The following is a 22,414-nucleotide window of genomic DNA, read 5'->3' on the forward strand; positions in this document are numbered from 1 at the left end:
TACATTTTAGTTTTTTACAAAAATTCCCTTTGATTAACAATAGTTGTAATGTAAAACATTAAAGGGTTAAGCTCACTATACCATTTCAGCTATAATAATGAATCTGTCTGCACTTTCAAGTGATTAGCATTTTTTTTAGCAATTCTATGTAACACATGGCAGATATTTCCTAGAATCTATTTTTATGAATCATGCCTATTTTCCTTATTTGGCTATAGATATTTTATCTGCTGGAATTTCCTAGAAAATCTTGATTAGTTAGAGAATTCAAGTACCAGGAAATGCTATGTTATACATGCAAATATCAATAACTGTTTGCTTGTAGGAGAACAGAGCCATTATTATCTCACACAATACGTAACTAGTGTACATTATGACACCTAAGAGCTGTGACACCTGATATACCTTTAGTGTGTGTGATTACAGTTTTTGAAGAAAGAATTTACTTAAAAAAATGCTAAATTCTTAAATAGTACAATTATTCTGTAATTCCAAACAGGTATAGTCATGTGAACTTTTTTTTAGATGATCAAGTGGGAGATTTTACATCAACAAGAGGGCCATGATGGCCCTGAGGTCGCTCACCTGTATATAGGCCCCCCCAACCCCCACTCCCCCAACGTTGCAGAGCCAATTTAACCCAAGGGCTTTTATTTGCACAAACTTGGTAGACACCCATAAGAAGATGTTTCATGCTAAACATTTAAGTTCTAGCTCATTGGGCTTTTTAAAAGAAGATTTTTTTTAGTTTTTACTATACACATATAGTTAAAAACAATGACGTCCCTGGGGCCGGGCCAGTTTTGACCCCAGGGCTTTTATTTGAACAAACTTTGTAGACACTTACTAGAAGATGTTTCATGCTTAATATCTAAACTCTAGCTATTTGGGTTTTTTCAAAGAAGATTTAAAGTTTTTGCTAAACACATATAAAGAAAATCAATGACCCCCGGGGCGGGGCCAATTTTCACCCCTGGGCTTGTATTTGAACAAACTTGGTAGACACCTATTAGAACATGTTTGATGCTCAATATCTTAGCCATAGCTCTTCGAGTTCTTTAAAAGAAGATTTTTTAAGTTTTTACTATATGCATATAGGGAAAATCAATGACCCCCGGGGCGGGGCCAATTTTCACCCCAGGGCTTTTATTTGAACATACTTGGTAGACACCCATTAGAAGATGTTTCATGCTAAATATCTTAGCTCTAGCTCTTTGGGTTCTTTAAAAGAAGATTTTTTCAAAGTTTTTTACTATATGCATATAGGGAAAATCAATGACCCCCCGGGGCGGGCCAATTTTGACCCCAGGGCTTTTATTTGAACAAACTTGGTAGACACACACTAGAAGATGTTTTCATGCCAAATATCTAAGCTCTAGCTGTTTGAGTCCTTTAAAAGAAGATTTTTTAAGTTTTTACTATATGCATATAGGGAAAATCAATGACCCCCGGGGCGGGGCCAATTTTCACCCCAAGGCTTTTTATTTGAACAAAACTTGGTAGACACCCATCAGAACATGTTTCATGCTAAATATCTTAGCTCTAGCTCTTTGGGTTCTTTAAAAGAAGATTTTTTAAGTTTTTACTATATGCATATAGGGAAAATCAATGACCCCCGGGGCGGGGCCAATTTTGACCAAAGGGCTTTTATTTGAACAAACTTGGTAGACACTCACTAAAAGATGTTTCATGCCAAATATCTAAGCTCTAGCTCTTTGAGTTCTTTAAAAGAAGGTTTTTTAAGTTTTTACTATATGCATATAGGGAAAATCAATGACCCCCGGGGCGGGGCCAATTTTGACCCCAGGGCTTTTATTTTGAACAAACTTGGTAGACACCAATTAGAACATTTTCATGCTAAATATCTTAGCTCTAGCTCTTTGGGTTCTTTAAAAGAAGATTTTTTTAAGTTTTTACTATATGCATATAGGGAAAATCAATGACCCCCGGGGCGGGCCAATTTTGACCCCAGGGCTTTTTATTTGAACAAACTTGGTAGACACACTCACTAGAATGATGTTTTTCATGCCAAATATCTAAGCTCTAGCTCTTATGGTTTTTTAAAAAAAGATATTTAAAGTTTTTTTTTTCGGTTGCCATGGCAACCAGAGTTTTGCATGGAATTAAATTCTTTGAACAATTTTTAAAGGTGACCACCAAAGCAACATTCCTGTGAAATTTGGATGAAATTGGCTTAGTGGTTTATGAGGAGATGTCATTTAAAGTAAAAGTTTACGGACGGACGGACGGACGCCGGACGAAAAGCGATCACAAAAGCTCACCCTGTCACTTTGTGACAGGTGAGCTAAAAAGAGGGAGATTCCTTTGATTTGTAAAAATACCCCTTATTTTAAGAAAAATCTTTGTAAATACCGCTGCAGAAAGTGGGAGTACCCGCTTAAAGTGGGAAAGTGACAGGCAAACAAGAGCTGTCCGTAAGACAGCGCGCTCGACTTTTTTATTGCTTGCCAATAAAAAAAGTTTTTGCAGTAAAAGGCAATACAAGAATCTCTGTATTTTTAAAGTGAACTAGTTGTTTGATACCCTTGAATATTACAGCAATGTTTATATGACATAATTTATGGTAAAGTGAACAAGTGGATAGGAATGAATTTTTTTAGATTTTTTAAGTTTTTTAGTGCTTGCCTATAATACAAAACATTGACAGTTAAGGGCCATAATTCAAATAAAATCTTTGACAGAATTACCTTCTCCTGGACATGTTTGGGAATCATGATTGTAAACAAGTATTCCAACTTTCAAATTAATATCTCAAACAGTTCAGTCAAAAAGTGGACTGGTACTAAAAACTTAACCAAGATTCTAAGTCGATAAAAGGCCTTAATTTTTAAAACAAATCCTTGACAGAGTTACCTTCTCTTGCGTACAGATGGGGGTAATGATGTGAAATAGCATTAAAAGTTTCAAAGCAATATCTCAAAGGGTTAAGGCAATAAGTGGATTTTTACCCATATTCAATGTATTTTCTAAGTCAAAAAGGGGCATAATTCTGTCAAAAACCTTGACAGAGTTATGTCCTCTTGTCTGTTGATGAAGGTCGTGATGGTAAACAAGTATGGTTAGTTTCAAAGCAATACCTCCAATGGTTTTGAAATAAAGTGAGGTGGTACAAAAAACTTAACCAAGCTCAATACACTTTCTAAGTCAAAAAAGGGCCATAATTCTGTCAAAAACCTTTACAGAGTTATGTACTCTTGTCTGTAGATGGAGGTTATGATGGTGAACAAGTATGGTAAGTTTCAAAGCCATACTTGTAATACTTCTGAAATAAAGTGGGGTGGTACGAAAAACTTAACCAAGGTGTGACGCCAACGCCGACGCCGACGCCGGGGCGAGTAGGATAGCTCCCCTTTTCATAGAAAAGTCGAGCTAAAAAACAACCAACCCTATGTACAAGTCTGGTACACAGTGGCATTAAATAAATTGTGACATAACAATTATATTGATTTAAGGTCATACAATTTGTTGCAATAATAATCCTTCCAAGGGATGAGTGGTTCATGGTTGCATTATTTACACAATAAAGAAAATTTTGAATCATTTTATCATAGGTTACGGCCTATTATACTACTCTGTGTTTTTAAAGCAGACTATTTTCCCACTTACTTGTCTTTGGTGACAACTGTACAAGCAATCAGGTCACTGTTATCTGAAACAAAAAAATGAGAGAATAATTGAATATGACACATGATGACAAAAAACTGGTTATATTATAACAATACCATTATGTTACCAGGAAATACATTGTTACAGTATATCAGAGAATTCTCTTTGTTTCAGACAGTAAGACTGAAATAGAATGAACAAGAGCTTTCCATTAGATGGTGTGCTCCATTTTTCTAAGTGTTTGACAGTAAGGAAAGGGGCAAATTACTCTGTAAAAAGGTTACCCAGAGTTATGGGACCTGTGACCCAGTGTCTATTCTAAGATTTGAAAAACAGTAGGGATTTTTATCGAAAAATGAGAATTTATTACATTTGTTGATCTTTTTCCTTCTTTCTCTATGTAAAATTTTCCCCCTTCCTCTGAAAAATCTCAAAAATATGGGTGAATCCCCCCATTCCCCCTCCTAGAATAGACACTGGTGACATGATCATGTTAGATATAATCACAGATCACACAGTGTGAAGTTTCAATCCAATCCCTTCAATAGGTTTTGAGATACCAACATCCCAAGTAATTCTGGAAACTTATTAACCAAAGTGAGACCAAAACACTGATGCCACAATGAGTACAATAGCGGAAATATTTCTCACTTCATCATCTACTTTTGAGGAGAACAAATACTTTGTTCTATCTAATATAACCAGTGATTTTTTTCCAATTTTCAAAACAACCTTGGGCTTTCTGAAGGGGAAAATAAAGTCTGATATATAGGACCAAATCAGAAAAGAGGAAAATCAAATTCCAACCAATGAGAATGGAATTTACCCACACAATTTATAAAATTTTCAATTTCAATTCAATTTAACATGCATTACATGGTACATAGCAGAGTTTATAGGGACAGTTTTCTGTCGTCAAGTTGATATAGTAAGTCAGATGCTGTTAAATCATGGTTCTGGTGAAGAAGTGCACAGGGCATTACAGGGGAAGATATTAGCATGTTTAGGGGAAAATATACCTATTTTGAGCTAGGGGAAACAGCCTTTATTCGTCTGTAAAATACAGGGAACAACCCCTGCGAAATTCATGGTCATTTAACAATGAACTACCATGAACTACAATGGTATTTCATGGTTCTATAACCATAAACTACCATAGTAGACCATGTTTTCTTAAATGGCACCACAGCTTTTCATGGTCACTAACCATGGTTGCTAACACCATGGTCTACCATCAAATAACATGGTAGATCATGTCTACTGACACCATGTTCTACCATGTTAATTTATTCCCAGGTGAAATGTATCATGTTTTGTCATGAAATAACATGAACTAACATGGCTCACATGCAGATCATGGTTAGCCATGGTTGACCATGTTATGTTATGTACACTGCCCCTGTGTAACATGACTAACGTCAATTACTTATGATGTAGACTAACATAATAATAGTATACATAAAACTATGAATATCTTGACTGAATTTGAGAGTGTGCAGTTTTTACATGGGCAAACACTGATCTAATGTTCTTTTAAAGTTAATTAACCTGCATATTCTTTGTGTAATGTTTAATATGTTGTTTCTTTTGTGATCACTTTTATTTGTAGACTTTGCCAGACTTCAAACCGAGTCTGCAATTCTTATGTAATTTTGTTGTGATAAATGCTTCCGAGGGATCACTTTGTTTCCAGATTTTTGTCACTTGATCCTAATTCCATGGTCATTTGAAGCATTTGGCAGTGTACCATACATTAAATATCCGTTCTGGTCTGATAAATATTAACCAGCCAGCCTGCATATAAAACAAACAGTGCTTGCCATTCATCTTTTTAAAAAATTATGTTCCCGCCTTTTCCCACATGTATAATTTTATTTTCCTTGTGTTTGCATCTTTATCAGTGTTTATTCCATAATGTTTGTTAAATCCATTTGTGAAATATTAAAACTGGGTGTTGGGAAACATGTTAGCAAAGTCTGATTGATTAATTCCATTGTTTAAACACTTTAAAACATATATATTATGCTGTTGACAATCACACATGGATTTGGACGCCATGTTGGACTGTTGCATTGTGGTAGGGTTTACCTCCGCTTTGAAGAGTATTCAAATTATAAGGCTAGGATTACTGTTAAATACAATGAAATTTAGGGCCATGGGTTCAAACCCTAGAAGGGTCAACATTTTTTTTCTTTTAACATTATTTATGTTTCTCTCATATCCCTTTTGGGAAGGAAAAAAAGTGTTTCATATTTTTTATTTAATTAATATAGGTATTTACTGACATAAAAATTATGTTTATAGTACACCATGGAACTTCATGGTCATTTACTGTGAGTAATGCTTTTTACCATGGTCTGTAATTTTGTTACATGGTAGACCATGGTTTTTCATGATTGTTTACTGATATGCAGAATGACCATGTTATTACATGGTCATACTCAGCACTTAGACCATGATGTGACCATGGCATTTGATGGTTTTTCACTGACGACCAAGAAATAACATGTTCAGATATGAAAAACCATGAAATACTATGTTGACCATGGTACACATTTCACCTGGGAAATCACTGATAACTCAATTTTAAGTTTAACAAGTTTATTGTACTAAGGCCAACAGCAATATAGCTGAAATATGTGAAGAAACTGTTAAACAAAATGATATCCTTTCTGAAATTAGATTACAAAATCACATTGAGTTTTAAGTAGCATGGCTCTTAAGTTTCATGATAATTTTCATGAAAATTTTGAAAATATGTTTGAAAGTAAAATATTGTGATGTAAACATAGGAAGGTTACAATTTACTGTCACATTGCAAATGGCACTTACAATCTATGTAAATTAGCAAAAAGATGTCAAAATATGCTAAAATAGACCTCACTGCATAATTAGCACACAGTAGAAATATGGTGATAAAGTCTGCTTAATCAATCATTAACCATACATAACATGTAAATTATTACTTGAATCTTTTCACTTTTCTTATTATTATTATTATTTTTTTTTTTTTTAAATATTTTGGCTTATATCTGGAGGCAATTGCAGCTTTAAATTCAAAACGTAGCATGCTCCCATTCAATTAACCACTTGATCATCAATCAAAACCTGTCATGTCATTTACATATATAATTTCTGAAGTAAACACATTCTGAACCAGTTCAAACTGCTTTGATGATGAACTGTGCTTATTTTATTTTCCAATCAAGTTATTTAAAACTAAATTAAACTAGTAACTAGTAAGTCCTTGTTTGAGTAAACATCCTTTTTAGTGTCACTAGAGAATGAACTTAAGAGATAAACAAGAGGGCCATGATGGCCCTAGATCGCTCACCTGAATTATCAAACTCATCCAAACAATTACCTAGACAAGCATTCTGACCAAGTCTCATGACAGGTGAGTCAAAAATGTGACCACTACAGTGTTAACAAGGATTATCCATATTTGAGCAGTGCGACCTAGTTTTTTACCCAGGTGACACATATTCAAACTTGACCTAGAAATCATCAAAACAAACTTTCAGACCAATTTCCAGGATACTTGGATCAAAACAGTAGCAACTACAGTGTTAACAAGATTTTTCTATTTTTAGCTCCGGTGAACTAGTTTCACATGCGATTTCGAACTCATCCAAGCAATTACCTAGACAAGCATTCTGACCAAGTTTGATGATAATGGAGTCGAAAATGTGACCACTAGAATGTTAACAAGGTTTTTCCATATTTGGGCGGTGTGACCTAGTTTTTCATCCAAGATGACCCATGTTCGATCTTGACTTAGAAATCATCAAAACAAACTTTCAGACCAATTAACAGAAATATTTGGATCACAACAGTAGCCACTAGAGTGTTAACAATATTTTTCTATTTTTAGCTCCTGTGACCTAGTTTTTCATCCGAGATGTCCCATGTTCGATTTATTCCCAGCAATGACCTAGACAAGTTTCCTGACCAAGTTTGATGACAATTGAGTCAAAATTGTGACCACTAGAGTGTTAACAAGGTTTTTCTATTTTTAGCTCCTGTGACCTAGTTTTTTCATCCGAGATGACCCATGTTCGAAACTCATCCGAGTTATTAACCTAGACAAGCATCTTGATCAAAGTTTGATGATGATTTGATGCAAAAATGTGACCGCTAAAGTGTTAACAAGGTTTTTCTATTTTTAGCTCCGGTGACCTACTTTTTTCATCCGAGATGACCCATGTTCGAACTCATCCAAGCTATCAACTAGATAAGCATCCTGACCAAGTTTGATGATGATTGATGCAAAAATGTGACTGCTAGAGTGTTAACAAGGTTTTTCTATTTATAGCTCCGGTGACCTAGTTTTTTATCAGAGATGACTCATATTCGAACTCATCCGAGCTATTATCTAAACAAGCATCCTGACAAAGTTTGATGATGATTGGGTCAAAAATGTGACCACTAGAGTGGTCACAAGGTTTTTTTTCTATTTTTAGCTCCTGTGACCTAGTTTTTTCATCAGAGATGACCCATGTTCGAACTCATCCAAGCAATTGACTAGACAAGCATTCTGACCAAGTTTGATGATGATTGGTTCAAAAATGTGACCACTAGAGTGTTCACAAGGTTTTTCTATTTTATAGCTCCTGTGACCTTACTTTTTCATCCGAGATGACCCATGTTCGAACTCATCCGAGCTATCACCTAGACAAACATCCTGACCAAGTTTGATGAAGATTGGGTCAAAAATGTGACCTCTAGAGTGTTCACAAGGTTTTTCTATTTTTAGCTCTTGTGACCTAGTTTTTCATCTGAGATGACCCATGTTCGAACTCATCCGAGCTTTCAACTAGATAAGCATCCTGACCAAGTTTGATGATGATTGAGGCAAAAATGCGACCGCTAGAGTGTTCACAAGCAATTGTGGACGGCCGGACGGACGACGGACGACGGACATTCATCGATCCTAAAAGCTCACCCTGAGCAAGCTCAGGTGAGCTAAAAATTAATGAAGAATTTACCCAATTAACTAAGAGGAATAACTCTGTAATTATCAATAATCAAAAAGTTATAGGCCTTGGTCAGTGACCCACCATTATGCCTATATGAACATATATGAAGTTTCAAATGAAATTCTTCTATGGTTGTGATAATACATGTAAACCCCTAATCAGTAATAGAAGCTCAGAGAAAAAAATATTGGAAACATTCATGATAGGGTTATGGATCTTGGTCATGTGACAAGTGTAACACTAAAAATAATTGTGTAAGGTATCAAGGGAAAACATTAATAGGAAAGGAAAAAGGGCTCAAAGAATAAAATAAAATAAATAAATTTAAACCTGAGTAACTGTAACATTATTAACTCATGAAGGGCAATAATTTAGTAAAATCCAAGTCACAGGGTTATATTGCCCTTGGTCAAAATTGACACACATTTAAAGCCTCAAAATCATGTGAGAAGTGGGTCTGCAGAAATTAAACTACCCTGCAAATCTAAATTGCTTAAAATTTCTAATTAATTCAAATGATGAAAAGATACATAAACCAGCAAAGTTTATAAATACATAATTATTTCACTTTTTTTAAGCTTCTTCAGTTGATAATATTGATAAAACATTAATGGATATGATGTAAATGTGATAGCAGACTGTCTACTTGTTAATTAAGAGATGCCACATTCAAAGGAATTAATTCTGACTACTGGTACAATGCATGCCAAAGTCATGCAGGCTAGACTTGTAAAGTTTGAATCTGTGCATTGATTTTTAAGTCAGATACCCTGCAGAACTTGCAACCTTATAATGTTTTCCCTGAAGAAACATCACTTATTAAGATGTTTGCTGAAGAGAATTGAATAGCAGACTGAATCAATCAATGCAGACAATCAGGTCATTAATACAAATTTAGACTGATGTGACAATGTACTTTAATGTCATTTACCTTACTGCTCTAATTGACTACAGTTCAATACCACTTAGTCAGTAACTGACAAATTATACATACATTATGCAAATGTAGAGTTTATTGATGTTTTTCCTTATACATTAAATGTTATGTTCAAAGCTGTCACCTTAGGATTTTAACCTTTACCATGTTAATAATTCATAAATGAACTTAAATTGTCAATCTTTACTAGTATATCTATAAATAATATATTTAATAGTGGAAATATGCACTTTAAAGGAAAATTGGAAGATACCGTAAATTTCCTAATAAACGCCCCTCCCCTAATAAAGGCCCCCCACAGGCCTTTTGATAAGGAAAACAATCTACTCATCAGTGCTGAACTCATAACTAAAGCCATGATTTTATTCAAATCATTCAGAATCCATTTTATTTTATAGTAAACACAAATATGTATAATATGAACTTTAAAATCTTAACACTTTTTAAAGTTATTTCCAACACTTGCTAACACTAGATGTATTTACAGTGATTTTTGGATTTAGGAAAAACTGTGTTGTAATAATAGCCCCCCTTTTGAAAAATGTTTAGCCCCCGGGGGCGTTTAATAGGAATTTTACGGTATGTACTCTAAAGGAAAATCTGAAGATATGTACTTTAAAGGAAAATCCGAAGATATGTACTTTAAAGGAAAATTCCAAGAAATGAATACTTTAAAGAAAAATCCGAAGATATGAATACTTTAAAAGAAAATTCCAAGATAAATACTTTAAAGGAAAATCCAAGGATATGTACTTTAAGGAAAATCCAAAGATATGTACTTTAAGGAAAATTCCAAGAAATGAATACTTTAAAGAAAAATCCGAAGATATGAATACTTTAAAAGAAAATTCCAAGATAAATACTTTAAAGGAAAATCCAAGGATATGTACTTTAAGGAAAATCGAAAGATAAGTACTTTAAGGAAAATCGAAAGATATGTACTTTAAGGAAAATCAAAAGATATGAATACTTTAAAAGAAAATTCCAAGATAAATACTTTAAAGGAAAATCCAAGGATATGTACTTTAAGGAAAATCCAAAGATATGTACTTTAAGGAAAATCGAAAGATATGTACTTTAAGGAAAATCAAAAGATATGAATACTTTAAAGGAAAATTCCAAGATATGTACATCAAAGGAAAATGTACTTTCTTAACAGCAAACAGTGCAGAGCATGATTATCATTACTGTCTGATCTTAGTCTGCATTCAGGTTTCTGCAAAAAGACTACAGGTTAAAAAGGTCAGGGGCAGGCTAATCTGAAGAACTCAAAAGCTTTTTGTTTTGGTCCCAGGTAGACTTAGGATCAAAGAAATTTTAATTATCTACCATCTTCTAAATAATTTAGGAAATAAATTTTCATTTTCAATTTGATATCCTTCAATACAGCACAGTTTGGCATTTAGGGTGCTGATCACAATGCTAATGTGACTAACTTAACAAAATACATCTTCATAAAAAACTTGTGCAGTAAAAAAAATAATGCTCTCTCTTTCATCCTTTCCAGAATATAAACTACCGCTGGCAAGTAATTTGCATAATATTATTTGAAAACATTTTGGGTCATAATGACATAATTATGACATGACAACATTCCTTTTTTAAAATCATACAATCATTTTTCCAGGAAAATTTTAAGGAAATTAAAAATGATAATTCATTACATAACTAACACAATTCAGGTGTTTGTTAAACCCAGTTCACCCTTAATATCTTAAATAGACCAGTCCATCTTTAAATCTGGATATAACCATTCATCATTTTTAGGGGAATTTTTCATCATAATAATTATGTACTTACTGGAAAGCATACCACTGTGCAGACCATGATCTGATGGCATGGATGTGCTGGCTGCTCTTTTTTAGGTCTGCACAGTGGTCTCAAGTATAAATTTAAATTTAGCATAGGAAGGGTTTTAACTCATCTAACTTATCCTTTATGCATTTCTTTCAGACTAAATAATAAGGTCTAATTGATACTCTTATTTTAGTTCTTATTCCTCCTTTTTTTAAGTTGCATTTTGTTATCTTGCCAAATGTTTTAATAATAGGTTTAAGTTTGAGACTGTGATCATATAATGATAATTTGTTTGTCAAAAATATCTAATTAATGCTTAGTATATAATAATTTTATCCTTTGCTTCATATATAGTATATTTATTCTATCTCAATAACTTGGATAATGTGATAATATTTATTTGCATTGCATAAAGGCTCTCTATGTCATGCCACCAACACAGGGGACCACAATGGAAACTAGAACTGCCATTGTCATGGCGTGAATATGAACCCCGCATACCAATTTGTCAGAATCAACAGTGGCTATTTAGAGCTCAAGGACAACCTCCCAACCAAATCTGAGGTTACTAAGCCAGTGCATTGCTAAGTTATGTATTCTTCATGCTTCAAATGTGAAAATGTCAAAATCAATACAGACAGGTATTTTTAAGCATTTGAGCAGACAAGCTTATTATAGTAAAAATCCCTGTGACCTTGACCTTTGACCAAGTGACCTCAAAAACAATAGGGGTCATCTACTAATCATGACTAACCTCCATGCCAAATATGAAGACTTTGGGTCAAAGAAATCTCAAGTTATTGGGCAGACAAGCTGTTTTTAGTCAAGGCCCCTGTGACCTTGACTTTTGACCCAGTGACCACAAAATCAATAAGGGTCATCTACTAATCATGACTAACCTCCATGCCAAATATGAAGACTGTGGGTCAAAGGAATCTCAAGTTATTGGGCGGGCAAGCTTTTTTTAGTCAAGGTCCCTGTGACCTTGACCTTTGACCAGTGACCTCAAAAGCAAAAGGGGTCATCTACTAATCATGACTTACCTCCATGCCAAATATGAAGACTGTGGGTCAAAGGAATCTTAAGTTATTGGGCGGACTAGCTTTTTAATGTCAAGGCCCCTGTGATTTGACCTTTGACCCAGTGACCTCAAAATCAATAGGGGTCATTTACTAATCATGACTAACCTTCTTGCCAAATATGAAGACTGTGGGCCAAAGGAATCTCAAGTTATTGGGGGGACAAGGAAAAACCCACGGACGGCCGGACGGACAAGCTGATTCCAGTATACCCCCCTTACAACTTCGTTGTGCGGGGGTATAGTAGTATAGTAAGAGTATCTCATTTTTGTGCTATCCTTGGTGCTGGTGTGCATGTCATGGCTTATTAATTCTCATTTATGTTTTAAATGTTTGTACAGTACATGTTGTTTTAAATGTCCATGTATATGTATTCTATCCACAGCAGAATCAAGGTTACTAAGAACTGCCTCAGGTTAACCATATATGAGCCGCGTCATGACAAAACCAACAAAGTGCATTTGCGCATCCGCGCAGACTGATCAGGATCCATGCTGTTCGGTATCAGTTTCTCTACTTGTAATAGGGTTTGTAAGTGAACATCATGGATCCTGATCTGCACAGGCTGATCTGCATCTATGCTAGTCGCAAATGCACTATGTTGGTTTTGTCAAATTAACCATAATCATATAATATCTTATATAATATATATAATAATAATATATAATATCTTACAGCTTAAACATCAATAAAACTGCATGTGTGGGATTAAACAACTAAATGTTTTTTGCTACTTGATATATTGATCAACAGTGAGACAACTTCCTCAATACAAACTACAAACCAGTGCTCATAGTTCACATGGATTAATTGTTTACATAACATATTCCATTAAGAATGTTCTAGAAATATTTCTAATTTTAAAACTTCCTCATTATTGCAAAGCATTGCATCATTTTAACAATTCTAAATAACAATTGGTTTGTATTTTTACATTTTCAGAGGCAAGAACAATAACATTTTTAACAATGACAAAACTTGATCTATTATTAGTACCCCGGTAATACATTTTGTAGCTTAAAAGAAAATCCAACATTTATACGGGGTTAAAAAACAGGCGGTCATGACCCAAGTAAGACTCAAACTCATAACCCCTGGGTTGAGAGGTATTGACAATTTGACACCTTAACCACCAGTCCACTGCTCCTGCTTCAGAAAAAAAAATACCTGCAATTTTTTGGGAATTTTTCTCATTTGTTCAACAATTAACCTCAAAGATTGGATATGTCATACCTATAATTATGGAGTGTAATAGATATGGAGTATTACTGAACATGAATGGAGTATAAATGGATATTTAGCATAATTATATCAATATTAGACTTAAGGATGTCAATTATTGATGGAATATTAAGTTCCTATATAATGACCACAGAATGATCAACAACCAATCCCATCACTTTTAAAGGCACATGTACATTTAAGTCCCCTAGAAAACCATAATTATTATTTTTAATTCTTTAGAAATGTCAAACAATTGTGTTTAATAATGTTTTAATTATGCCAGGATTTAGAGCATGTAAGATGAAAGATTTTAGTCCTGAGCATGCCTGCACTAATATATTATGTATGTTGCAAAAGTAACAAAACATATGTTGAGGAGTACATTGTATTTTCATCTACATTCACTGTCATTTACCAGTATAATAACAATTGCCAACAGAATAAAAAGACACTAAATATATATACCATTTTTTGGGAAACTGTAACAAGATACCAACAATAAAATATTTTTTTTGAGAAATAAAAATGATATCATTTCTTAATGCATAATTGGTCTTTAACAAACATTTTTATTGTACCTTGTTTATCTTATAATCAACAATATGTTTACGAAATATAATACCCTGATATTTACAACGGATTTAAACTGGCTTGACCTACTTTGAACCGTTTTATTATTTTGAATGAGTCATAGTAAAATTCGTAAAATTCAACAGCTAATTTAAAGCTGTTTTCAGAATGGCAATGGCTAGTTAAAATTTGAAGTGTTCCTAAAACTTCAACTTACAAAATTTTAAATTCAAATTTCAAATTATACTGAACTATATTTTACTTTCTACTTTATTTCCCCATTTTATTCCCAATACCAATTTCAAGGCCACACAATACATAAAATTGAAAAGATTTCCATTAAACTTTTACGCATTGAAATTATAGGTGTTTTCCTTTACTTTCACAAGATTTATACCTCTAAGATAATAATTTGGTTTGTTGAACAAGTAACCAAAACAATCTTTGCAAATAATAACTGCATATTGCAACTCAAATGACTTCCTTGTAAGTACGTGTTTCTATTTTTAGACATGTACAAACGGTTTAACCTGATTTGTTTATACAACAAATTCAATCTAGTTGACCCAAATATTGACTGAGACAGTAAATGTAAAATTTATTTAGTATAGGTTAAAAGTTATATACAGAGTTTTAAGGAAATAATTTACGAGCGAACGAAGTGAAGCGAGAAAATTAGTTTCTTAAAACTCTGTATAAAAAATTATAACCATAGGCACTTGGTTTCGGGATAAAAAGCCTTTTGAAGGGTTTGTATAACTTAAATTTGATTGAATGTAACGATTTTTTAACGTAGATGTCTCGATTCTAAATTCGACATTTTTCCGATATTACTAAAAAAAACACTGTTTTTTTAGTAATATCGGAAAAATGACGAATTTAGAATCGAGACATCTACGTTAAAAAAATCGTAACATTCAATCAAATTTGGGTTCTACAAACCCTTCAAAAGGCTTTTTATCCCGAAACCAAGTGCCTATGACGAATTTAGAATCGAGACATCTACGTTAAAAAATCGTTACATTCAATCAAATTTGGGTTCTACAAACTCTTCAAAAGGCTTTTTATCCCGAAACCAAGTGCCTATGATTATAACCTATAACCGACTTACAGTTAGCCCCGCCTATTCAAATTGAGTGCATTATGTAATTGGCGGAGTCAATTAAATCAGCTCATTTAACTATACAGTTGAGTTATAGCACTGTATGGTAAATATTTCGGCATTTAAACAAAATAGAGCGATTTCATTAGCAGACAAACTTTGGCGAACTATTCAAGAGGGTATGTTGTAGTGCTAACTCCCTTGTGATCTAAAAATGACTGTGCCACTCTGCCACATAACTACACATAACATTTAAGTAGCGCATAACATTTGAACCTTTTAATGCCAGAAGTTTTATCATAAAAGCAAGGAAATTACTGTATACTTTTATGGAGAAAGTTGAATAAAGTTAAGATAAAAACAAAAATTGTCTTGCAACCTCAAGTAGGTATTTGTAAAGCAGTTATATAATTGCTATGTCGCTATGGAAAGTGTAACTATGCAAAATAAACAACTGTTAAATAAAAGTGATATAGGAACAAATTCGACTATTTTTTCTGAATTGATTTCAGATTTTATTATTAATATAATATTTATTCAAATATGATACGGCTGCATGTGCAATATTGATAATGTTAACTCCCTTTCTTGCTGCAGGTGATTATAATAATACATGTATTTTTATCACGTTGACAATACTAATGTCAGAAACACTGCCATTTATTGTGGGCATATTAGAAAATCGGGTGTTCTGTATTACTGATATATCAATCAGTTTTTGTATGGATTTTTTTTAAGTTCTTGACTGTGGATTCATTGAATATGTATATTAAAAGATGAAAGGTAATGTTTTTTAATCCTGCTGGCCAAATCCCCTGCCATTCTCCATAAAAGAACGTTAGAATCCCAAAGTTTTAAACAAAACACCTTTTCCATCATCATAGCCATAAAACAGCTACTTTAAGCTTAAAAATATGAGAAGCGTTACAAAATAATGAGCACGCATGCGTATTATGTAAATAGGCGGAGTCCATTAATATCAGCTCACTTAACGTATATTATCTACATACATACAGTTGAGTTACAGCACTGTATGGAAAATACTTCGGCAAAATTTAAACAAAATAGAGCGATTTCATTGGCAGACAAACTTTGGCGAACTGTAATAATACTAAATCACTTCTATCTGGACTTAAATTCACCCTTTAATTGTGAGCGCATGGGCACGTAAATCTTATTAACTTAATTAGATTATTAGCATTAGTGATGAGCGCATGGGCACGTAAATCTTATTAACCTAATTAGATTATAAGCATTTATAACCACAGCTGAAACAAAGATATTAACATAATAAATTGCCACTAATTAAGCTGGATTGTTAAACAAGTAATCTTTCAACTAATATTAATCACTTTCGAGTCTGCTTCCTGGAACTTAACTGAGTACTGTTGACAAAAGAGGAAACATGATTGTGACCCGAGTGGTGCTTGAACCCATGATCCCTGTGTTGAGATGCAGATACCTAATAACCACTAGGCCACAGCTCCCCTCAATATCCACTAGTAATTTAAAGAGTCAAGAGCAAGTTAGCCTGCACATCTGATATAGTAGCTCAATTTTTGTATACTTTTCTTTTTAATGAGAAACCATACCTTTATTTACAATAATGTAACTGTTAATGTTAAACAAAAGGTATATTATAACACAGTTATACAAAGGCAGGCCAATTGATCTGACAGAATCTGATCCAATCAGATAATCTGTGCTAGGTTAGTAACTGTGACCCATGAGATTTAAAAAGATATCAAATTCTCCGGGGAGCACAAAAGGAGCTCAAAATGTGTTTTATTATATGATAGGATAAATCCCACATTGACAAATGCATCCTTGACATGCAATCATGTCATTAAATACATCACTTTTATATTATTATCATGTTGAATTTATATTATGGACTTACACTTTAATGTCTTTGAAGTCTATTAAGAAGTGTATAGTATTTCAGTATGACAATTCAATCATTTAGATTGACTGCAGATAGATCTACCGATAGGTCAGGATCAGCTCAACACCACTGGTAAAGCTAAATTGCGGTTTTAGTTCCAGCAATTGAATGGGTTACTATTATGAGATTAACCCCTCTCATGATCAGTTTAATATGTGCTGAATCAACAACTTTTTTTCTATTAATCATAAGTTTGCGGTCACTGTGAGGCACTTAATACTGAATGTGTTACTGGAGGAGGAAAAATAACACTTTATTATTCAGTTAAGTTTAGGTCTGCTTATTTAAGCTGGATTGGAAAAAAAAAATTCTTGCAACTTATATAAATCACTTTTGAGCCCTTTTCCTTTCCTTTATGACACCCCTATACAACTTAAATTAATCATTTTTGAGTTCAATTCCTTGAACTAGTCAGCTCTGGTGTTCAATATATAAGGAAACCCTATAGGACTCAAACCAATGATGCCTTAAGTTTGAGAGACAGACACCTTAACCACTTTTTTATTTTGTAACCCTGATGAAGACTCGTGAGAGTCGAAATGTCCGGTTATCATCATTAAATAAATCTTAAAACTTATCCTGTGTTGATTGTTTGTTCCACTTTTATTGTTTTTCTTGCACTTTGAGTTAAGGCAAATACTCCATACTTTCAGCCATCATATATTATAGGCAGGCTTCAGGAACACTCCAGTATTTATGCTGGCATAAGCATGCACCAGGGTAGAACCACAAATCTTTTGCAAACTAAGCTTGACACGTACTTGGCTCTTCAGCCAATTTGAAAACTTTTACAGTGCTTGTTAACAGAATATAATAGTTTATGCAACATAATGGTATTTTACTTATATATTCATGAATTATCTATATAATGTGACAGAAATCTTAACAACAACAATAAAAATCTTTATAACAATTTTCATTTCATTATTTATTCAAGTTATAGCAAACACCTACACACAGCTGATCTTTAATCTATTTAATCAGTTTTGAAATCTTCATCTTACGGTAACAAACAATTTTGGGTTGTGATATGAACATTATCAAAAACTTTATTCCCTGAATATTCAAAATAATACTGTCATTTATAGATGAAATTGATTCCTATTTACCTATTTTCAAGATGAAAATGATTCTTTTCAAATATTTAATTTCAAGGTGGGTGAAGTGGTAAAGAGATACTGTGGGTAGAACTTTCAGCTGGACTGTTCTATACAGTTGTGTCTTTGTTTGTAAGGTATTTAATCAAAAGGTAATTATTACATTACAACAATGGGTCTTTGTTTCCTTACTGTTGACTTTCAACAAGTAATATACAACATACTGAAGGTATGCAACATATTGTAGGTTGCAAGCCAGGAGGTGGTCTGCAGTGTTTTAAAACTTAATGTTTTAAATGGGGATATTTTCTTTTTCTGATACTGTGGCATTCTTATAATTTTTGTTTAGAAGTGTGCTATCTATCTCTACAGTACTCTGCTGTGTTAAGTTGTGAGTATCAAAATAATACTACTGGCAGAGTTTGAATAGTATTAGTGCCACTCATGCTGCTACCTATGTTTAAAGCCCTGCTCCACCCTGGCTGTTATAGGTTGTAGTTGCTGCAGAGCTTTAATCCAGTTACTTAAGGGCTTCATATAGATTAACTTCTAGTGGACAGTCGATGTATACAGTGAAGCAAATGTGATCAGGACACCCTGGTAATAACAAGATTTGATCTTCATCTGAGGACCTGACCAAATAGTGACTGGGCAAGTTCTTATGGCATCAGATCCCAATGACATTGAGCTGTTACATGTGAGGAAATTATATAAGTCGCAAATGGATTTGTTTATTTTTGTTTGGTTATACAGTGCAGCAAGTTAAACATAGAACATGTTTACAGCTATATTGATATGACCTAAAATCCAACCAAAAAACCCCCAAAAATTTAATAGCATTATAATTATAATAAAATTTTTGCACTTTTATTACCAAACTAAATTAACACACTTGGAAATCAATTACTTCATAATAACAACAAATCAAAATAAGATTATCGGTCCCTATTTATAAATACAGTATTGTGGTTGAATTAAAATGAATTATTTGTTCAAGTATAGATCATATATAGAATTTTCTAAAGAGGAGGATAATTATATTCAACCAGTTTAACGGTAAACAACCCTGTATGGAATAATGATGATTCAGTTGAGAATAAAAAAAATAATTTTTTTTTCTTTTAAGAGCTCATTAAATGATTTCAGAAAAAAATTGAAATTCACAAAAAAAAAAAACCACCCCTCTTTAATCTATTTGAAAATAACTATCAACAGACAAGCCTAAATTATACAACTATTTTATTTGTTTGTCATATTTTTTTATAATTTAACAACCCAAATTTTATACCTATTCAAATTTCACAATTTTTGCCAGCTCTTTATAAAACAACAACATTTATAGGTATACAGGTATAGTTTTATGAGTTTTCTACTCTAATATCTGCCTAAATATCAATTGTTTCGATCATTCATTATATAGTATTAACAGAATTGCTCTAGCTGTTTTAAATTTCATGATGTTAATTGATAAAACAATTTGAATTTATTTAATTGCTAGAGGTCAGTCCACAGTATAGAAAGATGTTTTCCGGAGTTTTCATATAGACATATAGGGAATATTAAAATTGGGGGTGTGTGGGTGGGTGGGGGTAATCCTTCAATGTGACACTGGCTGTGTGATTCAGGTTTCAGGTCACTCCCACTCATGCACTGTTGTGATTTATAATCATCATCATAAAATGCAGTGTTCCAAATTGATGCATAATGCATTATATTTTCCAGGTAATTATTAGCCTGTTTGATTCTACCAATTTAAGTGACTAGTGCAGACCAAGATATGCTGGTTATAGTGATGGAAATCGGATGAAATTTGTCCCAATCGATCATCGGTTCAGCCGGATGGGACATAATCGATTACTTTTCGAATTAAGTCGCGTAAAAAAGAAATAGGGAAGTAACAATTCTTCCCAAGGCACTTGATTATATTCTGAGTAACATGAACTTCATTTAGCACTTTTTAACACAGTTTTAACCATATAGAGTCATAATTTTACGAAATAGATTTTATTTTTCAATGGATGTCAAATAATAACATTAACATCACATTATATTACTATTGTTTACATCACTTTTTAATCCTGTTCAACTCCAAATTGTCTCTGAGATAATTTTTTGCGATCGGCGAGGTGTTCCTAAAAGAAAATTACCGTCAGAATTAATTCCCTTTGATACTTTCAACATTTTCGACGGTGTCGCGGAACAAATTTTTGTGAATCGATTATTGTCGCTTTACATAACAGTAAGTGATTATCGGCGACTTGCGACAATCGGAACATCACTAATGCTGGTACATCTGTGCTGTCTGGATCATGATCTGCACTGTTTGCTATTCACTCACTACATAATTTGAAAATTTTGGGAATTTTCCCTTAAATTTTTTTTTTCTTATTTGAGATTGAAAAGATGGACAAGTTTTTTTTAAAATATACATGTATCTAGAGGGCTCTCAAGGTACATTGTATAATAGTGGCTATTATAAATCAAAGAGCCCTAAGTCTGTAGTATTGTCAGAAAACTTTGAATATGAGAAATAATAATATTATCTCATTCTCAAATAAAACCAAGCTGTACAAAAAATGCATATGTATAAACTTCAGGTTCATGAAATCTAATGTCACATTTTTTTTTGTTTCCTATATGATTTATTTATTCATAAAAAGAAAAATTCAAATGAGGTGGTTTATAACAGTGAGTTATTCCTCTTAAATTTGATGAAATAAAGAGAAATTATGGTTGCGACTCACATCTGTCTTTTAACCATATTAATTGTGTTGGTTAAAGATATATTATGAAACATTTCCTAAAATGTCAGTAACAAGAAATGGTTATCAATTTGTCAGTTATCTACTCTAAACAGTTTATATATATGTTTATATATCGTATGTAAATTTGTGTATATCACTTGTAGGTAAACGTTTTTATTTTTTTTGGCCACGTTGAAGTGACACATTAATGAACTTCCTACATAAGAAAATGGTTTTAGTGAACTTATTCACCTCTTGCTATATCCTGTTATATCTGTACTTTACCTACAAAAATCACTGTATTTTTACAATCACATTGATTTCTGTGAAAAGACCCTGCAATTCAGCACGTTTTGAAAGGGGCATTACATTATAATGGCATATTTTTACGAAAAAATTTTTTTTTCAAAGAATAACTATGAATTTTGAATTTCTGTTTGTTTATCTTCGGTTGACTCAATTACCGTAAAATTCCTAATAAACGCCCCTCCCCTAATAAACGCCCCTCAAGGAAAACAATCTACTCATCAGTGCTGAACTCATAATTAAAACCATAATTTTATTCAAATCATTCAGAATCCATAGTTTTTTATAGTAAACACAAATACGTATTATATGAACTTTAAAACCTTAACACTTTTTAATGTTATTACCAACACTTGCTAACACTAAATGTATTTACAGTGATTTTTGGATTTAGGAAAATTTGTGTTGTAATAATAACCCCCCCCCCCTTTGGAAAATGTTTAGCCCCCCGGGGGCGTTTAATAGAAATTTTACGGTATTGTTAATTTCAGAGATCTTCCAGTTTTAAATTGATTAAAGAGACAATTAAAATGTGCCAGATGGCTGTCCTAAGTGTAGATTGAATCATGAAACCTTTAAGCATTTTTTAACTTAGCTTGCTCAATCAGTATATATTTTCTTTTCTACACAAGACAGATTTCAGCATATTGAAGTCTGTGACAGGATTTGAAAGCTGTTACGGATCAATCATTTAAAAAAAACTCACTCATTCCTCCCTGGTTTAATATATATAACTTACACCCTTCATTTACATCATTCAGCATATATAATAAATTCTACATATTGATCTCACAAGTTCACTATTACAGGCCAGTCACATTTCCTGACCAGTAATTCTTTTTTCTAATTAAGGCATTACATTAAGTGTATTATGTTAAACCACAACATTCTTATTATTATATATTTTAAATGAATATAAGTACACTCTGTGTAATATATTTTAAGGGAAAGTATTAGTAACATTAACTCATAACATGAACCCAGTGACCCACCTGCATAATGTCTGT

At 33.0% G+C, this 22,414-nt stretch overlaps 1 protein-coding gene across 2 annotated transcripts in view; it reads right to left on the minus strand.

Annotated features, from left to right (window-relative positions):
* LOC132743741 (protein CLEC16A-like) overlaps positions 1-22,414 on the minus strand; it is a 74,812-nt gene that overhangs the window by 15,609 nt on the left and 36,789 nt on the right. For both annotated transcript variants that reach the window (XM_060732305.1, XM_060732304.1), the window contains exon 19: positions 3,628-3,670. In XM_060732305.1, coding sequence (XP_060588288.1) covers positions 3,628-3,670 — 43 coding nt within the window. The remainder of the gene's footprint in view (positions 1-3,627; positions 3,671-22,414) is intronic.

The sequence above is a fragment of the Ruditapes philippinarum genome, unplaced genomic scaffold, assembly GCF_026571515.1.
Source record: "Ruditapes philippinarum isolate M1 unplaced genomic scaffold, ASM2657151v2 ctg772_1_1_1_1, whole genome shotgun sequence".
Taxonomy (NCBI): Eukaryota; Metazoa; Mollusca; class Bivalvia; order Venerida; family Veneridae; genus Ruditapes; species Ruditapes philippinarum.